Source organism: Crassostrea angulata, chromosome 3 (assembly GCF_025612915.1).
Source record: "Crassostrea angulata isolate pt1a10 chromosome 3, ASM2561291v2, whole genome shotgun sequence".
NCBI classification, from domain to species: Eukaryota; Metazoa; Mollusca; class Bivalvia; order Ostreida; family Ostreidae; genus Magallana; species Magallana angulata.
Genome location: NC_069113.1, coordinates 21694521 through 21706651, shown reverse-complemented (window position 1 = coordinate 21706651; position 12131 = coordinate 21694521). Strand labels below are relative to the sequence as shown.

Genomic DNA, 12131 nt, shown 5'->3' with positions numbered 1-12131 from the left:
ATACAAAACCCACAGCTTGTGTTAGTACATGTACAACATCGTGCAAATTTTGTTCAGTCACATACCAGGTATTGCATTATAAAACATACTGTATGCAGTGAAATATTTTCAGCGGTCAAATTAAAAGACCGAGCAAATTCAAAACGCTCTTTTAATAACTGTGTTAATAAGAAAGAGTACCAGTACATGTTTCTATTTCTTACTGAGTCTGGGTGAAATCAAGATGGGGCGAAACCGTTTGTAAGTACATGTATAGAGAAAGGTGATAAAAAGCATGGGGTGAAAATAACCCCCATTTACAGTAGTAGCAAACAGTGATGTGCATCAGGATATCATTTATGCCTCCATTTCATCCTTATTTGATCCATGGAAATCATGACAGATTTTTTTTTTTTAAGAATTGATGTTTAAGGGTGATACATTACCTACTATGAGGGAAAATCCTTTAAAACCTTTATAAGATAATATTACTTTTTTCAGACAAAGACACTCAAAAAAGTAAATATTATCTTGTCTGTAATAACAGTTTTATACAAATCAATTTTGAAATGTTTTGTCCAATACATTTCATCTATGACTTTTCTATTATTTTATCATAGAATTTCTGAAAATTATAGAAATATGACATTGTATTGATCAAATTTATCATAAAGCCCTTTGGGCTTTTATTATTAGATTTGATCACCCCAACCATATTTTATCTCCTCATTATTCTCAAGGAACGATTCCTTATTTCTTAAATATTTACAATTTATTATGAAAAACATGATATTTTGCAAACATTCTGATGTAATGTAGATTCTGAAATGCCCAATAGTTAAGCAAAGGGAAATAACTCTTCTGAAAGTTTAGTTAACTTGCCAAACTTTTCCTCTGCAGCTTCCCAAGGACTATGTTGTTCATAAAAAAAATGTAACTACCATTAGCTTTTACTTTGCATTTTCTATTCTATATTTTCAATAAACAGTCCCACTTTCCTTCCAAAGAATGTTTATTGTTCTCTCAATTTCAAGGTTCCATGTACCCACATATCATCAGCCTCTATTAGACCCCATGAGATAAAAGCTTGACGGTACATGTACATGAACTTAGGTATTCTTCATTTGGACAGTTCTGTTATTTTTATCTTTTATTATGAAAATGATCATCACATAAATATATTAAGTATAATATACAAGTATATAACAAAGCTTTTTTTTCTTTTTGAGTTATGATAAATCTCCATTTCAACTAGTTTTGGCCCCTCTTATAGCTTTCATCCGTTTACAAAATCACATTCTTTCATTCATCATCGAGTTCCTTATGTAGTGTCCAAATACAAGTCTGTCCTAACCCAGTCATAGCTTTAAGCTTGTATCCCCTCTTCTCTAGCTTGTTCAGAATAATTCTCACTGTGTCTTGAGAAATATATTCTTGACTATAAATAAAAATAAATAAAAAACCAGTAACATAAAATCAATTTCAATATTGAAGCACTAAAATTCAGTTTCTATGATTAATGATGTAAACACTAATTAGTAAATACAAAGTGTTCTCTGACATTCCTTATCTAAAAACATATAGTAGAACTTGGTTACAGCAATTTCTTTTACAGTGAATTAAAATGAATTACTACAAATGCTTGTAATGAATTACTATAAATGCTTATATTGAATTAAAATTGATTATTCTGGCACTTTGCTGTATGTTTTACTGTAACAGAAACTTAACTTTCTTTTTTTCATGTTTGATGGTGCGTGTGCCAATTATATTAAGAATATTATTTCTTGAAAGCATTATAAGTCTTTTCTTGAAATTCATAGATGCTGACCCCGATATCTTACAAATATAGATATAGGAAAGAAAACATAAGTTACCAGACTCGGACGACTTATAATTATTGCATAAGAAAATAGAGAGTTGCTTATTTCTTACTTGGATGGCTTATAAAAGACTGACCCGTTACTTACAAGTTGTTTCCCAGAGTTTTGGTCAGTCTGGCACCCAGATATTCCATCAACTCTGGGTCACTCCATTCATCTCCACACACTGTTGGTCCTGTCTCCTACAGCACATTTATACAGATTAATTAATAAAATCTTCATTAATTGAACCTTTCCTACATACACTATATCAATGTAACGCCTTACGGTAATAAAAATCTGCATATTTAAGGTAATTAAACAAGAGGCCAAGGGGCCACATTGCTCACTTGATTAACATTGGTCATAACTCTGATCAGATAGCAGCAGCATTTGGAGTAAAAAAAAACAGTCTATCTAGTCTTATACATACAAACAATGGAATCTAAATGCACAGTGGCAATCTATTTGCTTCAGCTGATAATAAGCCATTAACAACTTCTTAATTATATCAGCTTATTCACTCTAGTTTAATTCAATTAAGCGGACCAGCTACTCTGAATGCAAAGGGTTAAAGATTTCATATATTCAGAGTCTGACTTAAACACCCAAGGTTATATACATACAAAACTTATAAGTCTATCAGTTTTTTGCACACTGAGTAAATAATGTTTCATTTCTGAGTTGATGCTAATAAACACATGTAACAGGATGGGAGAAATAATGATGGACCAAACCTGGATTCCAATTTTTGACCCCTGAATCTCAAGCCAGGAGCTCTACCAACTGAGCTATCTGGCACTGGTATTCAAACCAGTCTGACTGTCATACTCCTACTCCCTTAAATGATTCTCACTTGAAAATCAACCCAGAGTCCTCTCTGGTAGGACTTAACCTGTCAGTTCCAGGGGTTGGCACTGCACCAGATGAACTGTAACGAGAAGGGAGAAATAATGACAGACCAGACTGGTATACAAACCTGGGCCTACTAGTCAGGCTCTACCATCTGAGATATCTGGAGTCTGTATTAGAACTGGTCTAACCATCACATACATACCGGTACAATAAACGGTTTACACTGAATTTTTCTTTTAGTCGTGTGATGATCAGATATAGGTTCGAATGCCGGTGCAAGATAGCTCAGTTAGTAGAGCACCTGACAGAGATTCAGGGGACCCAGGTTCAAATCCCTGTCTAGTCCTTCATTATTTCTCCCATCCTGTTACATTTGGTACGGTGACCATCCCTTGGAACTGACAGGTGAACTCCTGCCAAGGGAAGAGCATGGGTTGATCTCGGAAACGAAGATCATTTTAGGTGGGAGGAATGTGACAGTCAGACTGGTTCGATAACCAGCGCTAGATAGCTCAGTTGGTAGAGCACCTGGGTAGAGAATCAAGGGGCCCAGGTTTGAATCCCAGCCTGGTCTGTCGTTATTTCTCTCATCCTGTTCCAGTTGAAAGCTCCTTGCTTGATAATATTATTTTGTGTACTCCAAAGGCGTTCCCCATTATTGTATTAAAATGTTCATCCTCTATATATATGTACAATAAAATCTATAGGCTTAGTAAAGGAATGAAGATATCTTTATGTAACTGTAAAAAAATGACTTACACTGAAATTATTGGAAGTGCATACACATGTATGAAAAATGAAATTTATAGTAAAAATATATTAAAGCAAAAACACATTCATCAGGATAAATATATTTGTTGAAAAATCAATAAGGCTTGTTGTTTACCAGTCTGATCTGTGTACTGATCATTACATACGGCATAATTGATGTTGTCCTCACTGTCTAGCCCGTCTTGAGATTCACAATAAACATCGCGAGTTATGTCCCTTTAACACATCAGAGTTCACATCCGGTGACTGTGTTTACATCTATCTCGAAGCATCACTCCTCCTCTTATGTCGTAGTTATCTCCGCAATCTTCTTTCGTTAAAGATGTCGACATTTCTCAGACACAACTCCTTGTTTCTGGGGGGTTTGGGAATGGGTTTATTAGTCGGCGTTGGCGGATCTGTGATTTATTTTCGATTGACAACCAATGTTGATACTGAACTGCGCTTGATATCAGAATCCATTTCTTCTCTGCGGAGAGAGGTAGAGGAGTTAAAAGAAAAAATTGCCACTCGTAGGAGGAGAAGTCCGGCATTCTATTCTGGGACCGCCTCCAGTAGCGGGGAAACGGATGACGAGGCTTATGAAGATGCATACGGAGGGTAACAAAATTTAGTTCGAAATTCCTCAGAACACGTTACAGGATTTCCTGCAACACGTGCTTGATTTAAAGACTTTTTGGTTTAAAGCCTCATGTACCATAATCCAACTTGATATATGATATGGACTGAAACGTGTCATTTCTAAATTCAGCACAAAATGCTTTCAATAGTAAATGTATTTTCAATGCCATTGGTTCTACATTGTTCAGCCCTTTCAAATTGCGTACTTTGCATTATATTTCATGGTCTGATATTTTATATATGATATCGTGTATGATATTAAACTTCTCTGTTAGGAATATAAATAGATTTAGCTTTATCTTTTAATGAAATTTACCTACTTGTACCAATCTGATTGTCTGCCTAACTTATCCGTCATTTTTAGTCACAGATAGTGCAAGATATATTTTAATGTCATCTTGCATTATTTTATAGGTCAGACTATGAGTTCCATAACTTTCATGACCTTCAAACAGAAATCCATACTCAGATGAATGCGAAAATCGGCAGGGATGAACAAGAAGAAACAAAAGATGACAACGACAGTGTCAATTTCTTTTCAAGTGTTGACAAACTTTTCGATGGAACTGACGAGGAAAAAATAAAGGCTTATGAAATGCTGCAGAACAATAGAGACAAGGTAAAAGAAAGTTATCAGAAAATATCTTGAAAATGTAAATTAAAGAAATCTATTTCATAAACTTTTATTTACACTTATTGACTATTCCTTTGTATATTCATTATTGTTTATTATCTGCATTTATTACTAATACTATTACATGTGCATTGATAATGAATATACAAAGCTACATTTTGCCTGATTCTAAGTTGAATTCAGGGATCGATGCAGGTCGCTAATCAAAGATATTAAATACGTGTACATGCAAATGCGCAGTAAACTAGCATTTACATGTATTCAAAACCATTAGCCATATACAAATCCAGTAATTAAGTCTTGATGTAAAAGTTTTTGTTTACTTTTCCAGTTTGAAGGTGATGTTGAATATTGTTGGCGACTAGCCAAAAGTACCTACCAGCTCTCACAGATTGAGGGAAGCAGAGGAGAACTGGAGAAGAAGAAAAAATTAGTGTATGCTTCCAAAGACCTGTCTCAGAAAGCTGTTGCCATGGATGAAAAATGTGCCAATGCTCACAAATGGTAGAGGTTTATTTCATTCAGTATAAATTCACAGCATAGCAACAAAACAAGCTGTGGGATACATACATTGTAGTAGTTTATGTAAAAAAATTGAGTGCAATTGACATGACATAAAGTCATATTGAACCCGCCCCCCCCCCCCCCCCTTCCAAAAAAAAAAAATGTAATTTGTGTGGGTTGCCAAATGAAGTTTGTAGTTTTTGCTTTTCTTTGGAACTGAAGTCATTTTTGTTATTGATTTTTTATATATTAACTGCAGGATATTTTGACATTTGTTAAGAAGTTTGGTTTGACTGAGGCTAATTTTCAAGTTATAGCCAGCTGCAAGAAATAAGAGGCTTATTTCTAAGAGTGGCTTCTTGTCAAGAGCAGCTTATTTTTGAGACCTAAAAAAATCACTATGTATTTACACATTTCAGAATTGTGAATTCCTTATATGCATTACCAAAATCTTATCTAACCTTATTTTGTTTTTAAAAAAAATAGGTTTGCCATTACATTGGGAAGTATAGGAGATTATGAATCTACGCAAGAAAAGATAAAAAATGGATATGTATTCAAGGTAAATTTGAAACCATGTATAGTTGAAAAATTTAATTATGTTAGATCCAATGCCAAGTGATTGTTTTGTACATTTCACTACCATAAATGATGAATTAAAGCAGAATACTACTGACAGCAATATTTAAATTGGAATTTTGTTTACATAGTATACTGTGGAATCATTAATTTTCGTGGGGGGCCAATTTTCGTGGATTGCTTATTTTATAGGTTCGTGGGGACGAAATTTCGTGTATTTTCTTATACCTACAAAATGAAATATTACTTTATAACCCTAATATATTATTTTTGGAGGATGTTAATTTGTGGATGAGAGGTATCCACGAAATCCACGAAAATTGAGCCACCACGAAATCTAATGATTCCACAGTAGCCCTCTCCAATAGATGTATATATGTGTACTATTTTTGACTTTTTTAAGGAACATATAGAACGTGCAATACAACTTAATCCTAAGGATCCATCCAACCACCATCTCCTGGGCAGGTGGTGCTATGGGGTAAGGTTCAACAACAATCAGGATGGTACTGGTGCTGAGTGAGGGTGGCTCTACCCAAACATCAATTATGAAAAAATATGTTTCCTTATTTTCAGTATGCATTTGCAATTTTACAGATAAAACTATTCATTTAGAAATTTTATTAAAAGAATTAAAAATAATCTTACTGTGAAACCATTAGAATTTCTTGTGGCTGTTTTTGTTGATTTTATGTTGACTCATCATCAGCAAATGCAATTCCTCAATAAATCAAGAAACAAAATCTTTTTTCATAATTCATGCAAAATGCATCCTTGTGAACCTGTGAGATATTGACCATCCATTAAAATTTTCTTCCTAGAATTGAAATAATTCCACGTTATTTCCTCAACTATTCAAGAAGCTTATACTTAATTAATTTATTATTTTGTTGACAGGTGTACATGCTTTCCTGGATAGAAAGAAAGGCAGCTGCCACTCTCTTTGCCACGCCCCCAGCCTCTACTGCTCAGGAGGCTCTCACCCATTTCCTTGAGGTACTGAAATAGGGCTGATTTATCTGTACAACTTATATACATGTACTAGATTTAGTAGAAATAGACATTGAAATATAATAGGCTTGATTAAATGTTTAAAAAAGATTGAGATACATGTACCTGATTATTGAATGAAATAACAATAATATAAGTATTCCCCTCCCATTTCTATGTTCTGTCCCATATATTCCCCCGCTCCTTCACTCATTTATCAATTTCATTTCTCTCTCTCTCTCTCTCTCTCTCTCTCTTTTTCTCTCTCTCTCTCTCATAATTTTAAGGTTATCCCCCTTTGACTTATGCAAATGATATGCATGTACATGTATAGTACAATGTTTTTTATTCAGGCAGATCGTCTAAACCCAGGAAAATGGAAAGAAAATCTACTCTATGTGGCAAAAGTAAGATATTAATTATCTTTTTCAGTTAGTGTCAATGACTCAAATTTTTATATTGATGTATATATATAGATCACAGTAGAAAATTGTGTTTTGATTTGAATTTTTTCAGTGCTATTACCAAATGTCGCAGTATAAAGAGATGACCGAATGGTTAGATAAAGCAGCAGCGATTCCTGTTGTTAGTCAAGATGTAAGTACATGCAGACTGGTTTATCATCAAATGTGATTTTAAAAATACAATAACAAAATCATCATCATCATCTTCATCATCATTTAAAGTTTGGAGGGTTTGTTTTTTTTTTTGCTCCTTGAATGTTTATTAGGTTAATAACAAAGACTTGTCATGACTATTAAGTTGTTTATTAAGTTTATAACACACCTTGATAAAAACTTTACCTGTAGAAATCTTCAAAGCCTCACACATGAACAACACTGTCATTGTACATCTGACTGAACTTTGATAATTCAATTTTTGTAAAGGGCAAGTAGCAAAAATGGAGGCATGTTGGCTTCGGATCATTGTTTTTCTTCCTTAAAACAAATATGATAATTTATACATACAATAAGATTTCATGCTGGAGTAGATGTAACATACCTGTATATGTCACTTCCTATGTATTAAGATATGTCAGGTTACTTATGTCCATATATAGAAAGCTTGGATCAAGGAATAGTGCCATGGAACATTTTTTATCAAGCACAAGCTTTAACTACCAGTACATTACCTACAGATGAGTTTATTAGAGATGCAAAATAGAATGTCAGACGTTTTTGGGTTTTTTTGCAAACATTTTGTTCCTAAAATTCATCTGTTTATCATTCATACAGGACAAGACAGCAGAAGAAGAAATCCAGTCTCTAATGAAGTACAGAGTGAAATAAGCAATCAAAAATTCTGAGATTTTAGTTGGGTTTTTTTAAACAGTTAGATAGTATTTTAAACTTTGTTAAGCCAATCAATCAAGGGACCAATTACTGTTGTGAATTTTTTCTGTGTTGTGTTAAGAGAGGAATGGGACAAGTTTGTCTTGTGATGTACACTCTTTTGAAATAAACGATAAAATTAACACTTTTAAAATACTTCATATTTTTAACTTCCACACTATTATATAGATTAAGAGCAGCTATTGGTTTATAAGTCAAGAGTTTAAGACCCAGTGAACATTTTATTAGAATTTATTAATGCAAGTTGTGACCAATTTTGAATTGTATGTTTTTAGAACTTTTAAACTGGTGATTATATTGTTGAAAGTGTCTCATTCTTACCCGTATTCATTGCAAGGGCTAGTTTTATATTTTGATTCTCTTTTGATATGCATGTTATACATATGAATAAACAGAAATGGCAAATACCATGTGCTTGAATTAAAGTTTGGTTTTCTAGTGTGTTGCAATCAAGCTAAAGTTTGGATTTCTGGTGTGTTGCAAATTTCAAAGCTAATCAAGATCATTTTCAATGTGCAATACACATACAGAAATACCAGTACATTAATATGGCTGTATTGAATTGTAAAACTTTTTTAATGTTTGGAATGTTTTTAGATAATCTACATTTTTTTATACACGTGTACTGCATTATTATCTGAAATGTTCTTTTTATAAATGTTCAAGTAAAACCAGGGTATGGTGCGAAAAAAATGCTCAAAAGTACATGTATTACCATAATGATAATCACATATTTCAATGTCTTTTTAATTAGAGTTTTATGACAGAATAATATCTACAGTATGTTTACAGTTACATGTTATCATATTTCTTTTTCTTGAATTCTTACTAGTTATTGAATAGCTATATTTCATAAACAGGAACTACAAACTGGTTTACAAAATTCAAAGTGTTCAAGGGAAATAACAGGAGGGCACTGGCTGCTGTATGTAAATTGAGTTCTGAAATCAAATTATTGAATAGCAGTTATAACAATTATGGATGAAAATGTAAGATACCCATGTTTCTGTCTGATTAGCATTTGCTGTAATACTATAAACAGATAAGTTTTCATAGGAAGAAATATATATAAATGTGCAATTGAGGTCATTATGAATTCACTGAGGAGGAAAAACACATAAAAAGGAGCTAATTTGAACAAGGATATATGGTTGAGACCATTTCCATAGTTCTTTTCTATCTTCAAATAAAGAAGAGCTTGACATAAATTTTTCATGTACCTTTTTATGATGTTCAATTTTATAAAAAAAAAATCAATGATCTGTGCAGGTGATTTTTACTGTACTAGGATGTCATAAGTGAAATGATTTTACTACGTTTGAAGATTATCATTGTATAAGTACAAACATTGATGCCCCCCTCCCCCCCCCCCCCTTTTTAACATCAGCCTGATTACAATAATCTTATAGTGTCTGACTACCTCCGCTGTTCTATTATAGAGAAATTTTATGTGATCTACAGATTGTGAGAAAGATTGTTTCTGTAAATATTTGTGCTTTATTACTACAAATCCTTGTTAAACTTGTACACTTCAAATTAATTTTGTGATGTTTTAATTTTATTGAAAATACAATAAAATAATAGGTAAATACTCATTAAAAAGAAGTATTTTTTGTTTACTAACATTTGATACTAACTGCATTTAGAAGAGTAAAAAATAAGATGCACTTTCATCACTATTTTAATAAAATCTCAAAATATATTAAATTACTACTAAGAAAATGGTAGTAATATTTAGATGAATATTAAAGGGACCTAGTAGTAACCGAAATATCCTTGATTCATTTTATTGATAATTCAAAAGGATTAGGCACCAGACAAAGCCTATATAAACCCTCCCCAATACAAAGTCAAGTAGTGGAAATCTCTTTGTACGAGATATTTCTATAGGATATAATATGATTGACTTGCAGAGAGATATATATTTGGAATTTTGTGTACATAAGATAAAGGGAAAAAATAAAAAATGAACTGTACTAGCATTTATTAGCCTAAAAAAAAATGTGGATTTTTAAGTAAACATGTTAGATTTTATTCCAGGTTCAACCAAGAATGGTATATAAGGGATGATAATGAACTAACAAGATGTGAATTTGCACTTGAATTTGAACCTGAGCGATTCTATTTTTGATGACGGAATTCATATTGATTAAAATATTGTTCACAGAATTTGTGGTCACTATCAACAACAAATATAGTTAACAATAGCCCTGACAACAATGGTCTGGTACAGTGTTTACATGTATGTAGAACTGGATTAAAGACGAACCCTGTTTGAACTGATAAATATTTCTGGGTTTGTTTTTGTTGGTAAATGATAATTTAAATGCAAATTATTCAGTGTGAAGAAAAAAGTAAACAAATAGCATTTGATACCAAAGTCAAATATATTTCAATTTATACACTTGTTCAAGACAAAATAAAGTCAAATCAGATAAAGATAGAATACAATAAAACTATATTAAGACGATTTTTGTGTGTTTGACTGGCCATATATATGCCCAGATATAACGTCTTTTAATGAGCCAAAACTTTTATCTTAGTAAGGTACACATGCCAAAACTAACCTAGGCATTGCTTTCCTTTTTCAAGACATTGCCCCATGCCTCTTGAATACGTATCTATGTATGTTGTGCGGCGCCAAGTCAAAAAAATCTTGAGGGTTCGAATCCATTTGTTAGATTTAAACCAAGTGAAAACATTATATTTTTGTGCATGGTTCTGTATTCATTGAATTATTAAATGTTCTAAATAAATAAGATCCCATTCTTAGATTAAAACTGCTTGATTTAATTAATTTTTGATTTGGCTATAAAAGTATCAAATAATTTTTGAAACGAACTAATTTTCATAGAAAGTTTAAACTTTGAATAACTGCAACGGATGCCGCATAATCGTCATCTCTTTTTTAAAGATTTGAATTATTTGAAAAAAATAAAAAATTATTTTAGTTTGATTATACAAAAAATCAATACGGATGTAGAATGTACAGGGGAATAGTTCATGGTAAAAGTGTTTATGAACCTTGGTTCTGGTTTGATCTAGTTCAATCCACTGTATCTGCCTAGCTTAAATCTGTGCTCGGGTACAACCTTTTAATGACTTTGTCTATTATCAACAAAACACGAGATAATCGTGTGTTTTTCTCATCTTAATCCTTGATCCTTGAACTTGGTCTGGATTAAAGTTATGTGTTTTCGACATCTCACACTTATGAATATCATTTCGGCGGGGATTTTATTCAGCTCAAGATTCTTGTTAATTCCTTGTGTTTTCCACCTTGAACTACGAGTAATCCTTGAACCGTAATTGTCGATGGATTAAAAAAAACTGTTTTGAACATTACATATTTTGGCCCTAGTTTAGTAATAATTCAATCAGTCACAGTGAAATTTAAAAGATGGTCGATGAACCTGTAATTGAGTAACCGAGCGTACCAATATCAGACAAAGTTTTTTACTCGAAAATATTAAAACTGTCTATCAAAGCTTACAAATCATACATAGAAACCCTTTTGTCTGGTAGATAAAATTGCAGTAGATGACCTTATACACCAAAAGAAACTGAAAGTTACTTAAAATGCAGATGAATATATATACTTGCAGAATCAATATACGCTACATTATGTCTGAAAGCAGTCTGATTATTAAACCACTCTCCCTCTCCTTTCACCCGTCACTAAGACAAGAAGGTGCTCTGTATGTACACGTAATTTTTACTCCATATTATAAATTTGATTAAGAAACGTAGTAAAAGGATTCAACTTATCTTTCAAGTCAAATAGTCTACCAGATGGATTAAGTTAGTATATTGTATCTCGTTATCATGAGATAAATATCCCGTTAAATTACGAGAAAATGAATTCTTTATAACGAGATACTAACTCGAAATGTAACGAGATACCGCATAATTGTAACTCGTTATGATAAGATACTTACTCGAAATAACGAGTTATGAAAAATACTTTTTTTACTTTTTTAAAAT

The 12131-nt window shown here is 32.4% G+C and overlaps 2 protein-coding genes across 2 annotated transcripts; one reads left to right on the top strand and one right to left on the bottom strand.

Annotated features, from left to right (window-relative positions):
- Positions 1-1111: 1111 nt before the first annotated feature.
- On the bottom strand, positions 1112-3720 carry LOC128177915 (GTP cyclohydrolase 1 feedback regulatory protein-like). Its single transcript, XM_052844838.1, has 3 exons — positions 3583-3720; positions 1950-2044; positions 1112-1417 (listed from the first exon to the last, which is right to left on the bottom strand). Exons 1-3 carry the CDS (start codon positions 3616-3618, stop codon positions 1282-1284), a joined length of 267 nt encoding a protein of 88 aa, XP_052700798.1. The 5' UTR covers positions 3619-3720; the 3' UTR covers positions 1112-1281.
- On the top strand, positions 3673-9375 carry LOC128177914 (regulator of microtubule dynamics protein 2-like). Its single transcript, XM_052844836.1, has 9 exons — positions 3673-4067; positions 4503-4707; positions 5054-5226; positions 5713-5788; positions 6209-6286; positions 6703-6801; positions 7149-7202; positions 7312-7392; positions 8031-9375. Exons 1-9 carry the CDS (start codon positions 3790-3792, stop codon positions 8082-8084), a joined length of 1098 nt encoding a protein of 365 aa, XP_052700796.1. The 5' UTR covers positions 3673-3789; the 3' UTR covers positions 8085-9375.
- The last annotated feature ends 2756 nt before the right edge of the window (positions 9376-12131 follow it).